This window comes from Physcomitrium patens, chromosome 5 (assembly GCF_059467195.1).
Source record: "Physcomitrium patens ecotype Gransden chromosome 5, ASM5946719v1, whole genome shotgun sequence".
NCBI lineage: Eukaryota > Viridiplantae > Streptophyta > Bryopsida > Funariales > Funariaceae > Physcomitrium > Physcomitrium patens.
This window is the reverse complement of record NC_143414.1, coordinates 10,397,399-10,415,213: the sequence shown is the minus strand read 5'-3', so window position 1 is coordinate 10,415,213 and position 17,815 is coordinate 10,397,399. Positions and strand designations below refer to the sequence as shown.

Sequence of the window (17,815 nt, the reverse complement as noted above, 5' to 3'; positions counted from 1 at the left end):
AATATTTAAATATTTAATTTTATTATCTTTATAATGACATAAGAAGCATATAAACTCAATTAAGAATGAGTAAATTATGAAGACTTAAAAATATAAAGTAAATAATCAATAATTTTGATAAATGAATTTTACCTCTAGGATAACTTGCTTATAGATCATAGATTTGAGCCTCACTAAGGCTCACATGTAATATATAAGAATTTCCTAGAGAGGCCACAAGGCCTTAGTCTTATCTTCTTAACTATATTCAAGGTATTATAACCTATATAGGACCTATGTACCTCTCTTCCTAAAAATACTACACTAGCTAGTGGTTCTCCTATTTTCTACTAGTAGAATTAATGTTTTTATATTTTTGACTTCACCATAGAATTTAAAAATACTCAATTGGTATAGAAATCTTGTATGGCCTTCAAATCTTGTTCCATTTTTTCATAATGACTCCTAAGATAGTAAAATTCATTTTTATCAAAGTCATAAAAATTTCTCTAAATATTTTTAAAATATTATAAAAATTATTATAATATTTTTATAATATTATTATTAACTTAAGATTATATATTCCTATCTCTTTAAATTTTTTTAGTAATAAAATAAATTTAAATAAATTATAAATTCTTTTTTTTATATAAATAATTAAAAAGATATGAGGTTCTTTTTTATGCTTCTTTTATCTATTAATTAATATTAATAGGTTTTTTATAAGTAATGTTTGTAAATAGAAGACTAATATAGACATTGGTCTTAATAAACAATCACTGATATTCAATAATCAGTAGAAATACTAGACCAACTAAGATAACTACCTCTAAGGCTTATTAAGACTCTATTTTATTGATTTTTGTCATCTAATAATACTCTTATGACTTATAATTACTACTTAATTCTAAAAATTACTTAAATAATCTAATAAAATTTCTAAACTTAATATTTTTATTTTAAAATAATATAAAATAATATTTTAAATTAATTTTATGATTGAAATTCATTGGTGGGATTTACATCTTTCATATAGGCAACTTGTACTACAAGAAGCGAGCATATGCAATATGTGGCCAATTTGCAAAACAAGTGGTCAACATATGCAATATATAAACAACTTATTGGCTATTTTTTTAACTTTTCAATTACTTGCAAATACTTGTAAAGTCAAATCATAGTCAATGAAGCTTCTAAGAAGCTATTTTATAAGATACTATCAAATTTATATACTTTTGTTTACTTCTATCTAAATTTTCTTATTCTAAAAATTAATAGTGTCAATATGTTTGTTCATGCTATATAGAATAGGATTTTAAAGATATTTTTTTTAATATGGCTCTTGCAAATTGTAAGAATAAAATATTAAAATATTAAACATAATTATATTAAAATAAAACTATAGTCGTATTATTTAAACTTTAATTTAACTCTCAAAGTATATATATATATATATATATATATATATATATATATATATATTCAATTGAATTTTCTATGAAATATAATTTTTTTTGAAATAAAACATGAGCAAAAAAGTAATCTATTTTGATTTCACTAATTTGGCACAAAAAATAGTCGTAATTGTTTTGAAAATTTATATTCGAATTAATAGAAATTACATATTATGTATTTAAAAAACTAAAAGAAATCATTATTCACTAATTTTATAAATTTTGTATAGAAAAAAGAATATGGAAGTGGAATACTAATATCTTTTATTAATTATATTTTTGCATGCTTTAATAAAATCTATTTTTTTCTAAAAAAATTATAAAAAATATTTAATAATTTTAATTTTTTTTGTACTAATTTTTAGTTGTTTATTGGAAGATGCATATTTTTAAATTACTTGAAGTAATAAAATTCTAAAATCTTTAGAGAAAATATTTGATTAGACAACATATTAGAATTAATATATAAAACATGGGATTTTAAACATGGTACTTTTGCAAAATCAAATAATTGGAATTCAATACTTGATATTTTAAAGATTAATTAAAGTATCAAATCCAAAATATTACCATACAAATTTTATAATTATCTTCAAGTTTGTAAAGTATTACCTGATATTTTGGTGACATATGAAGTAATATAAAATCAACCTAACATATTAACTTAACATTCTATGTCCATACTTTTTATTCATTTTTTCTATTCTTTTTACATCAAAAGAAGTTTTGAAGTTGTGAAAACAATGGTAAAGGAATCCATTTTAGGATAAATGAATATGTTTCAATTATATGCTAGTTAGAAGATTGAAAAAAATTCAAAAGTTATAGGATTCTAGCAAGACAAATATATATGAGAAGAAAATGACTGTGATTGGAGCATTGGTGTAGTTGGCTGCTTATGTGAAGAAGGCATCTAAAGATAAGTTCAATCTTTCTAAAGCCAATATGCTAGATCAATTACATACTTTTAAAAAAAAATATATACTAGCTTATGATTAGTCAATTGGTATCAACATTAATATTAATGAAAATGATAAAAAAATAAGACATATATACAATAGCTACAAAATTAGAGAATATTTGTCTATTCTTTAAAAAAATACATATTTTATATGATGCAAGGCCAAACATGACTTTTCACAATAAGAAGGACTCTATTGCAGTAACAAATACAATCAAACTAATGTCATTATAAGATTCTATCATAGTATCAATAAATATTCATCATTGTCATTTTCTAATTTTGAATTTATTCTTTTAAGAATTACTACTTCAAGATACTTGAGAGGCTTTACTACAAGATAAACTTAATGAATTAGAGGAGATGTATAAAGAGAAGTATAATTTCTTGCTTTCATTTATTTTTTCTTTGCCTTTATCTTCATCACCAACATCACTATTTGTAAGATATCCATTGCTCGGCAAAACCACCACCATTACCTAAAAAAAGATGAATGATCTACTTATTTTAGAATTAAAAAGAGAATCTTTAAAAAATTGCTATAAAATTATCAATATATTTGTAGAGTCTTAACAACTAAAAACCACCATAATGATAGAGCACTTGCCTATATTAAAACAAGATAGAGAGAGACTTATAACTTGTTTTCAAAAGAAAGTGGAAATCAAAAAGAAGCTAATGAGAGATAAGATGATATTTGAAAGAAAGAAATTGGCTATAAAACAAGTGAAAATGGAAGTGATTTAAAAACATAATAGAGAAGATAAGCTCTTTGATTTGGTCTACTCTTAATTAATTTAAAGAAATAATATTACAAGGGTAAATTTTACCTCTCGACCCAAATTGTAAAATAGCATCAACTAATAATTGCTTATAATTAGTGGTATGAAGTGATACAAGCAAGTAACAAAAATAAAATAAGTACAACCACAAAATAAGTGAAAAAAATGTATTTAAGCAAATACACACTTCAACACTTAGTTGTCATGGACATATGCATGTAAGTCAATAATTACATGTATAAATAGGTAGAAGTAAATAGAGGTAAGTAAGAGTAAGTTGATTTTATAATATCTTCTATAGAAGCTTCTTAGAAGCTTCATAGACGTTACTTTGACTTTATAGGTGTCTTTAATTGACTTTTTGGATTAAAAACGTGGTCAACAAGTTGGCCATGTGCCACACATGTTGTTAGCTTGAAGACCAAACTAACTATGTAATTCACACGTAGAAAAACTTGCCTTGTAAGTCAAGGCATGTGTCCTACAAAGTCAACACATATTGGAGGTCTTATAGAACATCGCCACGTAGTCCCTAGTTAGATAGTATATATAGAGAGAAGAATGAAGCCCTCTTCACTCTTGTCAACTCCTTTCTTGCTTTTAGTCTAATTTCAAGAGTCTCAAGTTTTCTTGTCTTTTAACAATAAGCCTTTCTAGTTTCTTTTAATATACGTACTTCCTTATTTTTATTTTATCATTCTTTCTTTGACACAGATTTCATTGGTTTATGCATCATCTTTTAGTTCATGTCCTTGACATTAATTCTAGTTTGTTCATTGGATTTTTATTAAATAAAAAATAAAAGTAAAAATTAAAAATCATATTTTTATTTATTTGATTTTATTATTTTTTCAATGATGAAAGAAACATATAAATTCAAGTTAATATGAATAAGTTATGAATGTTTAATGATAGCAAGTAATTAATTTAAAAATTAGTTAAAAATATTTTAAGCAAGTTATCATTGAGATAAAATATATAGTATATATAGGTCTCTTAGATAGGCCATAAAGAATTAGTATTATCCTCCCAATTATATTCAAGGTGCTACAATCCATATGGGACTTGAGTACCTCCCTTCTTATAAGAACTATATTAGGTTCTAGTCCTCCTATTTTCTACTAGTAGAACCAATATTTTTGCATTTTTGACTTCACTGTAGTGTTCAAAAATACCCAATTAGCTTAGTAACCTCACATGGCCTTCAAATCTTGCTCCATTTTTTCATAATGGCTCCCAAAGTGATAAAACTCATTTTTACTAAAGTCTTAAAAATTGCTCAAAAATTCCTAAAAAAATCTAAGCAAATTTTAATTTTTTTAATAATATTTTTGTAATTCAAATATCAATTTTATACTATATTTTCTTATCTTTTTTATTTTTATAGTAATAAAATCAATATAAATCAATTATAAAATATATTTTTTATATCAATAATAAAAAAGATATGAATTTCTTTCTCATACTTCTTCTAACTACTAACTAACATTTATAGTTTTTTTTATAAACAATACATATGGATAGAAGGCTAATATAGATACTGATCTTAATAATTAATTCTTAATATTCAACAATAAGTAAAAATACTAAATCAATCAAGATAATTGCTTCAAAGACTTACTAAAACTCTATTTCTACAATTAACATTCTAATTTTCTATTTGTCTACAAATTTCTATATTATTCATCATTTATTATGATTTTAAGCATAATAATTATATTTTTTGTACTAAATATTTAAGTGAGTCATTTTGATGATTTATAAGTATGTAAAAAATAATAAAATATTATAGCCCTTGTAAATAATATATATTATATATATATATATATATATATATATATATATATATAAAGAATTAGTTTGTGACTTGAATTGTGGTTTATATATCATATCTCAAATTTTTGGATTTACATCGTAAGGTTGCACTATTTTCAACCCTAAAATCTAATGCATTGGCCCAAATTTGATTGCATGGAATTAACATAGGATAAAGTGAGGAAGACAATATAAGGTTTTGTAGCATTGGGTACAAGATTCTGTAAGCCTTAAGCTTTGAATGTGATGTTCTTGTAAGCTATTGCACAAGACACCAAATTTTAATGGATTTTATTATATATACTTGCTATACAGGTCATGGCTTCTAAAATCCAAGGTTTGACATGAACTCGAAGATAATATATTACATTTCTTATAAAATTATAAATCTTTCAAAATTACCAATCTTACAAAATTTTAAAAATAATACATTAATATTTTTACAAAATTATTAGTTTTAAAAAATTCTAAGAATAATACATTATATTTCTTATAAAATTACCAATCTTATAGCCTTTCTTCCATAAAATCTAAAATTTAGAAATAAATAAATAAATAAATAAAATCCCTACGATTTTACTAAGGAATTAACTTATTTGGCTTAAGAAAAGACTTTGTTCTATATAGAGTCTTAAAAAGTTGGTATTTTGTTCCACCAAATTTGGACATTGAAAGAGCATAATTCAATCAAGTGTGATAAATCTTTAGAATCCAATCTTGACAAATTGCATAAAACTCCATTAACCATTCAGAAGATAAAATTATTCATACAGATTGAAAACCATATTTCAAAGAATTATTGCTACTATTTGAACCATCCTATGATGTAGACACCTAAAACAATAGAAAACTAACTTAGTCCCATGAAGAACTTATTTTCATTGAAGTTAAAAGAATATTTTTCCATAATGTAGCTACTTCAATCAAAAGCTAGCAGTTGCATTCTTATTTTGTCATAGTGTCTCATATTTCTTCATTGCTCTTATTTTCAACTAGTGGATTAAAATGTCACACAAAATCTATGTGACAAGAGAAAGTATTTAGAGATAATGTAATTTAAATTCAATAAAGAACAAAAAATAGAAGCCACAAGATGAATGAAATCAATTCTACCTATATTAAAGGACTATCATACATTAGGTAATTACCATCATAATTAAATTAAGAGAATAAAGTTAAGAATAGTATTTCACATGTGATAGCTCTTTTACAATCTTTTAAGATACTTTACAACTTTTATTTTTATTAATTGATATAATACCATTTGTAATATGATGAGATGTTGGATCAATAGGGAGAAGTAAGAAGAAAGGTGTTGATAAAATCCTCCAAACATCCTATGTAAATAATATCCTACTACACTCTCTATTCTACCCCATCCATGATACTTCTCCTATATCAAAATCATCCAAAATAAATCATTTTTTTATAGTAATTATTTTTTGTTTCTTTACATAATAAATAAATTAATTATAAAATATTAATACAAAGATTCTTACTTGGTGATACAAATATTTATATTAAACAAGGCATAATAACTATATAAAAAGAGCTAAACTTTGTTTGCTCATTTTATATTATTATATTTTTTAATTTACATATTATTTTATTTTCTATAGTTTTTAAGGTTTGAAGTGTGAGATTTTGGATGCCATGGTTCTACAATGCATTTCACAAAAATACAAAAAAAAAAAAAAAAAAAAAAAAAAAATTGCGACAAGATTCAAAATTATTATTTTTATTGTTACTTGTGCAATACACAAAAAACACTATGTGTAGATAAACTAAATATTGATATAGAAGATATTATAACAAACTTTATTGCAATCTTTTAGTTTGAATCATATGTTAGTAAAATACCTAATATATAATTATATGTCATGGCTTTGTTCCAAAGCATTTCTCTAAAGAAAATTGTCTCTCTCAACTCAGTAGCAAAATTTTCTAATGGCTCTTGACTAATATCAATGAATTCAATTGTTAATACATTGTCCAAATTCGCCATCATATAATGCAAAATACATCAAGTAAAGATCTAATCTATAATGCATTTCATATTCTTTGTTCAATTAAGTTGAGTAAATATTTTTCTAAGCAAGGCCTATATGTCTTTTTAGATCTCAATGTAGTGTTTATTTGCAACACATGCTTTAGCCAAACAATAGATAAATTCTTTATTGATCAATTATTCTATGGCTTGAGACTTATAATTGAGAATAATCATCTAATTCATACCATAGGCCAATTCTACCAACAAGCACTACATATGATCAAAGTATTTTTTGAAATTTTTGAATATCTCTATTTTTTTAATTTCTATTGTATCTATGCAAGATCTAGATTAGCTAATAATTAGATCAATGATACGATGATCAAAGCCACAAACAATTTGTGTATTCATAGTTCTTCTTCTTGTCAAAGAATGCATCTCAATCATTCTTTGAGTGTTGACTTAAAGAGATTTATATTCCAGTAACAAATTCAATGCAATGTTCAAAGCCAAGTAAGCTGAAAGATTGACTAATTTGAAGCCTTTGGATAGTATCTAGCCACTACACATAGTATTTTTAGAGGAATAAAATAGCCTAAATTATTCAATTAGTAAAGATGTACATAGTACCATTGCCAAATTTTTAGGTCCTTTTTAATCTTTTGATATTGGTTCTATTCTTGTTTGAACAAAAATGCTCTAGGGCTAAAACCAATTACCAAGTAATATCAATATGTAGGCAATAGCTTCTAATTTAAAAATGAAGCAATCTTTGATGGATAAAATCACCATCTCAAAGTCCTATCATGATGTTCTTATTATTTCACAATATTTAGCAATAAGTTCATTCATGAAATAATTCAAAATTTGATCATGCAATTATGTATTTTTAAGGATAAGAACTTAAAGAAGATATGTAAATAAGTAAGATATGTATCAAAGAGAGATAAAAAAAATAAAAATTAAGAAGTATGTATATTAAAAAAAAATTGGAATGGAAATTGCTAAAGACTAAAAAACTATAAACTCTTGAAATTAGATTAGAAGCAAAAAAGGAGTTAACATGAGTAAAGAAGGCTTCAATCTTCCTTTGATATATACTAGGAGCTCTGTGATGATGTTCTATAGGACCTCTAATATATGTCCATCTTGCAAGAGACATGTCTTAACTTACAAGACAAGTTTCCAATGTGTACAACACATTATTAGCTTGTACTACAAGCTATCAACACATGCAACACATAGCTGATTTTTTGATTAAGTTTTCAACCTATCAATCACCTATAGACACATATAAAGATAAAACCACATCTATGAAGCTTCTAGGAAGCTTTTTTATGAGATATTATCAAATTTATCTACTTTCACTTATTTCTATTTATTCATATTATTTAGATAATTTGTTAGAATAAATATGTATATTTGTGATAGATATAGGATTTTGAGTGAACATGAAATAAGAATTGTTGATTATATTATGAACCAGCATAAGTTCTTCTGTATCATTAGATTCAAAGAAGTTGTCTTAGAATTTACTATTAATGTGCTTAGAGTATTCTTCTAATAATTCATGAAATTCCTCATCAATTGCAAAAGTGGTCAACATTTCTAAATCTCAAAGGGTTTGTTGTTTTTTTTGGAATACTAAGGCATAGTAATAGGTGGTGTGGTATTGAATCCATAAGAGAAAAGAGCTAAGATGAGTAATGTGGTTTTTGATATCTGATCTACATCTCTTTTGATATTTCAATTTCAAAATTATCCACCTTGCGAGGTAGGTAATTTGGTGAAGTATCAAATGATATTTTGAAGTATCACAAGATTCTTTGAGCTTACATCAAAAGTAAAATATCACCCAAAAAGGCCATGTTTGAAACCCCCTAATACAACTACTTGGTATAAAACAAATTTAAAAATAAAAAGTGCAAAGATTCTTTAAGATCATATAAATTAAATATAATAATAAAATACTTTGTATATAAAAAAAATTAGATACTATTAAAACAAAACATACTATTAGATAGAACTATTCTTTATTCTTTCTTCATCCCAAAGTCTAAATAAATTACTCTCTTTCTCTCAAAATTTTAATTTATGCTTAAAGAAAATATATTATACTAATCAATAACAATGAATTAAATCCATGTATGCTAAAAACTTAAAAAAGAAATAAGATATGTTTTCATGTCCAAACTATTTTTTTAAATTTTGATAATATGAGTTGAAAAAATACTTTTCAGAATTGTGGTAAAGGTTTTATTTTATTTTATTTTATTTTCAGAGTAACAGTGTAAGGTGGCCACTATTTTCTACGGTCGTATCCGGACTTACCACCTCGACCTGGATGGACTTCCAGGGTAGATATCAACACCGGTGTATACCCGCTGAAACGGCACGGGACACACGTCCATGACCATAAATGATAAGGATTTCAAAAGACCCGGATCCATCGCTCATCGATGCAGAAAGCGCGGGGTGGAAGGTCTTTGGTCTTTCTGAAGCATGATGAATGAACTGGCGCCGCCTCGAAGGATGAATGCATTCTGGCCTTCACGGGCGGACGATCGCACTGAGCTCGGGTGAACGAAGTTTTATTGGCGCCTTCGGAGCGTTGCTCGGACCCCGATCTGCTATGCCGTGTGCTCTTGTCGCGTTTCGTTTCCCTGTGTCCATCGCCATTCTGCTCTTGTAGCTCCTACATTCATTCTTGTCGTAGCCACCCGCATCTTCGATGTTTCGAAAGCTTTCGATCGACTTGTTTCTGTCATTTTCTGCACCTGTGGAGGTTCGGATCTTGCTTGGGAGCCGGATCAGACATGTTTCTTCTCACACTGCGCTGAGTTGTGTGTTTCGTTAGATCGGAGGAGGTGAATCTTGCCTTGGAGTTTGCAGAAGTAGATATTTTAAATTTTAGTAGTTTCCGAAGGTTTGCGAGGACGGGGAAGTCGTTTCGAACGACTTATCATAGATCTTTTTTCGAGTGGCGAGAAGAGTGAGTGTGAGAGGCAGATCGTATTGGTGTGTTTAGCCACTATTGGTGGCGGCGACGGTTGTCGTCGCAGCTGAGAAGCATTGCATGCGATGGCGGGGCGGTATGACAGCAATCCGTTTGACGAAGATGACGTGAATCCTTTTTCTGTAAGTAAATTGTCGCAGGTTACTGCTTATCTATTATGTGAAATCGTTTCCATGGACGTGCTTGTGTGATGATACAAGAACATAACGATGCAACTGGATACATATAGCTAGACTTGTCATGTACCCCTGCACCAAGACTGAGATATGGCAAGAATACTGCTAACCCCGGGATGTATTCGAACGACTTATAATTGCCTGAAGACCTAGGCTATTTGTGCCTCTGCAAACCTTTAGTTTTGTAATCGTCACTGAACAATGCAATGTCATATATCTCTTTAGATGACTGTGAGCCGAGTGTATCTTCAGTCATCCTGGATTGATCTCACATTTCCACCCGTTGCAGTGTCAATCATACGAGAGATCTGCTGTCTTTAAAGGAGTGTTAAGTTGAATGAAATAGTGCCAAGTTGCAATCACTTTATCGAAGAAAACCCAACCCGAAATCATCTTTCCTGGAACTCTGCCTATTTTTATACAATGAAAAAGAGGAAAAAAGAGACACAGTGCATAAGTGGACGAAAGATATCCTTGGTTAATTACGTGGCATTCTTCCGCCTCCAGAAATCGCGTTGTGGTGTTTGATTTCGTGGAATTAGAGGTGGTGAAGCTGTAGAATTTGTGCAGGATCCAGTAGTACGAAGTCAGGCGCAAAAGTCATCCTACGGTGGAGGCTTCTATGATAAGGTATGTTACCCTTGCATCAAGTTGTGCTGATTTCGTTTCTTGTACGTAAGACGAAGACTCTGCAGTAGTGTGATAGTAGAGGTACCCATCAATGTTATTTCGGTTTTCACTGAATGTTACAGTAGTTTCTTGTTCCCGATGAATTTTTTTCATTGATATTTTTAAGAGAAACGTCTCCACGATTATTGTGCCTAATAACAGGCACATTCAGCTCCTTGGTCTTGACTAAGACCTAATGTTGATGAATTGAAATGTAATAGTGCGTGATGTCGTTGTTGTACTTAAGCAATTCTTACCATGAGACTCAATAATAAACCGTTATCATTGAAGATGGGTTTGGATTCGAGAATCTTTTTTCATAAAGTTCAAATTATCTGTACTTAGAAGGGATTTTCTGATATTGTTTCTTTGATATGTAGAGCGTGCCACAAGTGAATACAATTTCACCTCTTCCACACGAACCAGTTTTTTCAGGTTCAACAGCTGCAAAAGATGCAACAGTCGATATTCCCCTTGGTGGTGCCAAAGTACGTAGTCACTGCGTGATTCTCTGACTTGTCCGCTTGATATTTTCTTAGCTTGCTTTTGTCTCTCGGACAGTTGGTTTTCTGAGTACTTTTTCCATTGTTCCATTATTGAGAATTTATTTCTCTATTCCAATTAAATGTAGGTTTTCTCTATTTTTATAGGAGTTGAAGAAGAAGGAGAACGAGCTGAAGGCCAAGGAGGAGGAACTTAGGAAGAAAGAGCAGGTACTGCATATGTAGTGGTGCCTCTGACGTGCTTGTTAGCCTTAGTGTACGTTGTCGCGTGATATTTACAAGTTAAGTTTAGGAAGTCAAACTAAGAAAAATCGAAACATGCGATTTTCGTCAGGATGCAAGACTTGCCAAAGAAATGCCTGGGTAGGTAGAGTAGTTCATTTACTTGGTTTATCTTTCTATGCATGATTTTATCTGGAGACTAAGTGCCTTTTCAAGTTGTTAACCAAAGGTTTTTCTGCAAAGTAGGAACTGAAACGCAGAGAGGAAGCCGCGGCTAAAGGTGAGTGTAGTTTTGTTCATACTCCTCTGAATCTCTAAGTGCATTGGAATTGTTGACAGTTAATCTGGAGTTAGCTGAAATCATGTCGATTGTTGCAATTATGTTTGGAGTTGGGGTCAGGAGGTAGGTTTTACCTATGTCCAAATCAAATTTAGTGTGCGTTGTCGCGTGATTCGTTGACTTTGGTTGGCATTTTTCAGCTGGCATACTTATTGAGGACAAAAACTGGCCCCCATTTATCCCCATCCTTCATCATGATATTGCCAGGGACATACCGTCACACACACAACAACTGCAGTACCAAGCTTATGGAAGTTGGTTAGGTACGGAATTTTATTTTAATGTTGCTGTATAACTTTTCTTGGTTCCGGCCTTACACTTGGTGGCTTATCAACTTTCCATATTTCAGCCAATTTTGATTAATTCAATTCTTTTTTCGAGTATACACGACACCTGTAAAGCAGTTTCTGGTAAGCCAAGCGATTTTTATCAAGTGCATATTCATCACGCTGATAGAGAATCGTGGCAATATTTCAGGAATATTACTGTGTTTATTTTGGAATTTCATCTGCACTACAGTAGCATGGATTGCAGGCCCTGGTGGTGAGTTGTTGTGACAATTGCAATTGTCTTATTTGTTTGTTTTATTTTATTCTATTTCTTTGTTTAGTGATTTTGAACTTCAAGATATGATGCCGCTTACGTTCTTGAAAGTTATTATTCTAACTATTTGTTGTGGGGGCAGATGTGCAAATATGGCTTCTGGGTGTTATCTTTGTTCTAGCTGGCTATCCTCTATCCTACTTCCTGTGGTACAGGCCACTGTATCGTGCAATGAGGTGTGCTGTGCATGACGTTGTGAACCTCTTTTGTAATTTTTGTCTAGGCTCTAAAAAACATGATTGCTAATTCTTGTCTCTACGAACCGGTTCTTGAACTGGATCTGCCCAGAATGAGTTAGTGCTTGTGAAGTAAAGTTGATATCTGATGCCGTTGTTTTTACAGATCTGATAGTGCTCTGAAGTTCGGCTGGTTCTTCATCTTCTACTGTGTAAGCAGACATAATTCTTAGGTGTGAGGGGACCAATTGCACTCTGCGATAGTTAAACACGATCATTATGTTGAATAATTCTCACTTAAATGGGCGGATAGCATTCCTTGATTTGTCCAGTTTAGTCTCTGTATAAGCGACATCAAGGGGTTCTCTTTGAGTGTCTTAAGCTTTTCGTTTGTCTTTCTTTTTACAGCTTCATATTGGCTTCGTTGTATTGGCTGCGATTGCTCCACCAATTTTCTTTAGGGGGAAATCTCTTGCGTAAGTTTGCATAATCTCACACAGCTTCAATTTCGTTTTTGTTGAAGTTGTAATTCCTTGCCCGCTGAAGTTTATTTATGGAATGTACTCTACGAGATTCCACCTGCCTTGCTTCGAAACTGCCTTGCACTCAACTATTTACGGTTTCACCTAACCATGTGAATGTGATGGTGAATGCAGGGGGCTCTGGCCTGCATTGAGCTTATTTGGAGAGAATGCCCTCGTTGCTGTGAGCTATCCTCTTCAATCTCAGTCTGTTTTACTCTCTAAATTTGATTTGATTCATTTTAATTTAATAGAATTAATTGCAAATTAGGTATTGCAGCTGTAATCTGAAACTTGATTTTGCTCACTTGCATACAGATTTTTTATGTGGTGGGCTTCGTCTTGTTTACACTTGAGGCATTACTAAGTATCTGGGTCCTTAAGGTAATCTATTCAAAATTTTACTTCCTTTTATTACCTTTGGAACTAGTGAAGATTTGATTTTCATCAAAATAATATTTATTTATCTGTTTACTGTTACTTTTAGCATTATTAAAACCTGTTTAGCTATATATTTTTTTGAATTTTATCTGCTACAGCACGACTTGAAATGTCCATTACTGCTCAGCTTTGAGTTTGTGTTGAGATACTACTGGTCACTCAATCTAATTCTTCTCACTCAATCTAGAGTACACAATTTTTTTGTCACGTGTTGACCAACCTCTATTTGTTAACTCATACTTTTGGATCTTTATTCTTTATTTTCGCAGGAAGTATATGATTATTTCCGGGGCTCTGGAAAAGCAGCGCAACTTAGGCGTGAAGCTGCTGCTGGTGCCTTTAGAGCTGCCATATGATTTTGAGGATCCCCCGAGTGATGTACAAGCTGGTAGATGTTGATCATGGTTACTCATTAAGGCAGATTGGAAGTTGTGCAGAATCCTCATACGAACTTAGGTTTCGTAGCGCAGGTCGATTTGTAGAGGTCGATAGTCTAATTCTTTGAATCTACTGGTATGATGGTGAAACCACCGAGTCTTGGTTTCCCGACGGATAACAGATCTGCTATACATGTAACGTGTGAATGGGGCGTGATTAATGTTGCTCTTAAGTATTTATTAAGTGACTCTTAAATGTCACTTCAGTTTCACTCACTCTGTGTAAGTCAGATAGCCATGCTGTTCTGATTGAGCATATCATTGAGGACAATCTTATCATTTTATTATTATTAAAATATTAGTTTTTTTCTCTCCTGATTTATGACAACTTTGTTAATTACTTGAATTCAATGCTATATTCTCTTATGTGACTATTAAAGAGAAGAACCATTATGAATTTTTCCAATTCATTCGTATGTTTCTGTTGCACATGTCAACAAACTTAGTGCTTCGATTTTTGAGTGCAACAATCCAATTCTTAGTTTTAAAATTTAAAGATTTTTTAATTGTAATCATGGACGAATTTAAACAAAATATTTTTTTCTGTGAACAATAAACCTTCTCTTAGGATCATTTTTAAACAAAGTATTTGATTACCAATAACAATTTAAGATTTATTGACGTTATATTTTCAAAAACGCAATTTATTTATAACTCAAAAGTGTGCGAAGTCATTCTTAAGAGCTTCTACCCATATGAGCAGTTGAAGATGATCCAACTTTAAAATAGTTGTAAAATAAAGATATAAATACAAATGTATATATATATATATATATATATATATATATTTTTTAAAATTATGTTTTAGTTTATAAGCTTAAAAATTTTGAACGAAAAATTAAAAAGACAAACAAACATATTGCATGTATATTTTACAAAATCCTATTTATCAAGGTTTATTGGTTTTAGAAATATTTGCATTTAGGCACAATAAGTTTAAAAAGTTAAATCCTAGCAGGCATTTCAAAGCTTAAAAAATCACATTCAAAATTGTTGATTTGACAACTACTTAAATACATCCAAATTATTATGGTTTAAGGAAGATTAATTTTAGATGACCAATTTTGAATTTTGATGATACATGCTTGTCAACAAACTGGTGTTTTAAAAAAGCATGAATAAATTTATAGTAATTCCACAATGCACAATCTAATGATATTTTGCCACTAAACTGTATTGTGCACATATGCAAAAAAACTAAAACTTGAATCCATCAATATTGTTAAGTTTTTTTTCTCTCTCTCTCTCTCTCTCTCTCTATATATATATATATATATATATATATATGCCACTGAAATAAAATTTTGAAACATTGAAACCAACTCTAACATGTATTATACTTTTATAAAATTCATTGCGAGGTGAAACAATCAAATAGACGAAACATAAAAAAAAACAAGCGGTAAACTTAACTAAGAAAAAATCAAGTTGGAAATGAAGTTGAAGCAAGCTCAGCACGAAGCAAGTTAAATTCCGAAGGATGCAGTTGAGGCCTCAAGACCTAAAGAAAAGCATTTCAGGGCCCCATGAAGAGATGCCAATTGGAGTTTACTACAATGCACAGTTGGACTCAGTGAAACCTCGCAAATTCTGCATTTTCACCACTCGATAAATGTTACATACTGTTTCTTCCTTGTGAGGGATTTCTTGCAAGACAACAACATCTGCTCTTTCAAATGGAACCTCCCCCGAATCAACTAGAGCATTTGTCTTCAAGTGATTTACTTAAAGATGATAGATGCTTCAATATTGAACACTATGTTTACTTAGTAAACTGACTTCCAACGAAATTAATATTGTCAAGCTCCAACTTGAGACAACATAGTAAACGACGACCTTGTCAAGGAGTTGTTCATTCTTTTTAGACCACGCAGCTTGATTCAATTGAACTTAAGCAAATCACAAGCGGGAGATATCTTACTGACTGCAGAAAATGTTCATTCACTGAGCTGATTGAACGTGCTTCAGCACAACATCAACCAACATGTCTACCCACGTATCAGGCAATCCTGGGAGGCACCAATGCAAGCAATCCTGGCCCCAGACAAGGTGTGTATCTTTGCCTCCAAGCCAAAGAGAAGGATGCGCATCCGCTCGAAATTCACTGATCTTGGCCACGTCCAGAAGGACAAAACCGTGATGACCATTCAATGCCGATCGTATCACATCATTCACCTCACGTTCTTCTCTATTCACTCCCCCGTTAGCAGGGTCGAACCATTCCTCCACCTGTGCCCTCATAAAATCCAGAATGCTCTCATTCTTTCAAGAAAATTCCAAATGCAATGCACACTGACCATAAACAGTTGGCAAAAAATAGCATTATTTATTGGCACTAATTTAGTCTCTCATGAGGCACAACTTCAATTCTCTCATGCATTTATCGATCCTTTCAAGTTTGAAGTGGGCGTTTTGTTAAAAGCAGGGATGGTAGGGAGAAGCTCCATCACCTGAGTGCTACTGAGAAGATCAGAGCTGCTACAGCTTCCGTTTTGGTTCCATTCTCCGCCGTGGAAGTGACGAGGAGACTGGAGGCGCCACACCTTCAACACTGTTGCAGGCACTGAGTCATCAATGAATTCCAGCATGCTCTTCAAGACTGCAGCCAAACCTTCCCGAATGCTGAGAGGTGGCCACACAGGCCGCCCCTGTTTATAGAACACTAGAGGCAAGTCCTCCGGAAATTTATCATAACCCCACCTGCCGGTTCAATCAGCTTAGTGTCCATCGTTAAAAGTTATTGATCGTCAAGTGAAAGTTTAAAGGCCAGTTAATGCAACACACTTCAAGAATATAATATAGGAATCTATCAAGTCCAGCAAGTTAACCAGTGCCCCGTGTTGAAGACGAGAACGTCGTAGAATTGCGTAACATTAGACCAATCGTCAGCTGGAATGTCTATGTCCACTCGAAACCCTGACCCAGTCCCTGCCAGATTCTGCAGTCTGCAAACTGCAGTGTTAGATCAGCTCTTCCCGTCTCATCTTAATATGCTCGTGAAACAGATCTTAATTGCATTACGCAGAAACTCACAAGGCTTGCATCGCTCAAAACTTCTTGCACAGTTGCAGCAACACTCTGCGAGAAGAAATGACTACCCACTTCGCAATTTTTGAAAGAACTACGGCACGATGATATCCCACAGTAACGTCTTGGGATGGAAAATACGCTCCTCTCCAAGCTCCTCTTCTTTTCCACTTACGAGCTTTAGCATCGACTGCACTAAGACTGCAAAGAAGGGACACCATGAAGTTTTCGTTGAGAGAATCGCCAATAAAACCTAGCCGCATACCTTGTGTGGCGCGGAGAAAGGAATGGGGTTTTATAGAAGCCCATGGACTACATTTTGAAGGCTTCCACGTCCATTGACTCATCTTCTCCGCTTCCGGCTTCTTGTTCTTGCCACAATTCCAAACACTGCGGTGAAAGGGGCAATCAGCTGAATACAATGGCCTTTTGGTGGTATCCAGTATCCAGCGACCACTACTGAAGTTGCAGCTATCGCTGTGATGGCCGTGAGCACCATCTTGTGAGGCTGGGATGGAAATCGCTTTATTGGAAATTGAAACGAGTGGAGTGGAGAGAAACAGCAGCAACAACAGACAAATGGGAAAAACCAAAAACACAATAGGATACTTCATACTTGACCTTCCCAAGTCGTTCTGAAATCGGAACTAATACCAACCATACGTCAATTTTAAAGAGACGCAAATACCCTCGGACACTTAGA

The 17,815-nt window shown here is 31.6% G+C and overlaps 2 protein-coding genes across 4 annotated transcripts; one reads left to right on the top strand and one right to left on the bottom strand.

Annotated features, from left to right (window-relative positions):
• Positions 1-9,539: 9,539 nt before the first annotated feature.
• On the top strand, positions 9,540-14,301 carry LOC112282458 (secretory carrier-associated membrane protein 2). The gene is made up of 13 exons (XM_024520046.3): positions 9,540-10,119; positions 10,744-10,803; positions 11,223-11,330; positions 11,493-11,555; positions 11,814-11,847; positions 12,048-12,170; positions 12,385-12,450; positions 12,593-12,686; positions 12,853-12,898; positions 13,095-13,162; positions 13,343-13,391; positions 13,526-13,591; positions 13,918-14,301. Exons 1-13 carry the CDS (start codon positions 10,063-10,065, stop codon positions 14,002-14,004), a joined length of 921 nt encoding a protein of 306 aa, XP_024375814.1. The 5' UTR covers positions 9,540-10,062; the 3' UTR covers positions 14,005-14,301.
• A 1,224-nt stretch (positions 14,302-15,525) lies between these two features.
• On the bottom strand, positions 15,526-17,730 carry LOC112282457 (protein trichome birefringence-like 12). 3 transcript variants are annotated; one of them, XM_024520044.3, is made up of 5 exons: positions 17,188-17,730; positions 16,914-17,030; positions 16,536-16,785; positions 16,007-16,314; positions 15,526-15,675 (listed from the first exon to the last, which is right to left on the bottom strand). In XM_024520044.3, the coding sequence occupies exons 1-4, from the start codon at positions 17,724-17,726 to the stop codon at positions 16,027-16,029; spliced, it is 1,194 nt and encodes a 397-aa protein (XP_024375812.1). In that variant the 5' UTR covers positions 17,727-17,730; the 3' UTR covers positions 15,526-15,675; positions 16,007-16,026. The 3 variants fall into 3 exon arrangements, with proteins under 3 accessions (XP_024375812.1, XP_024375811.1, XP_073390288.1); XM_024520043.3 differs by lacking the exon at positions 15,526-15,675 and having other exon boundaries at positions 15,847-16,314; XM_073534187.2 differs by lacking the exon at positions 15,526-15,675 and having other exon boundaries at positions 15,847-16,314; positions 17,378-17,573.
• Positions 17,731-17,815: the final 85 nt, after the last annotated feature.

What these genes read in the sequence shown, in the direction of transcription:
- LOC112282458 (XM_024520046.3), top strand. Translation starts at nt 10,063, where the DNA reads ATGGCGGGGCGGTATGACAGCAATCCGTTTGACGAAGATGACGTGAAT. An exon ending in ATGACGTGAATCCTTTTTCT is followed by an intron (nt 10,120 to 10,743) that starts GTAAGTAAATTG and finishes GAATTTGTGCAG; the next exon opens with GATCCAGTAGTACGAAGTCA. An exon ending in AGAGGAAGCCGCGGCTAAAG is followed by an intron (nt 11,848 to 12,047) that starts GTGAGTGTAGTT and finishes GGCATTTTTCAG; the next exon opens with CTGGCATACTTATTGAGGAC.
- LOC112282457 (XM_024520044.3), bottom strand. Translation starts at nt 17,726, where the DNA reads ATGAAGTATCCTATTGTGTTTTTGGTTTTTCCCATTTGTCTGTTGTTG. An exon ending in GTTCTTTCAAAAATTGCGAA is followed by an intron (nt 17,031 to 17,187) that starts GTGGGTAGTCAT and finishes TGCAGTTTGCAG; the next exon opens with ACTGCAGAATCTGGCAGGGA. An exon ending in GTCTTCAACACGGGGCACTG is followed by an intron (nt 16,786 to 16,913) that starts GTTAACTTGCTG and finishes TTGAACCGGCAG; the next exon opens with GTGGGGTTATGATAAATTTC.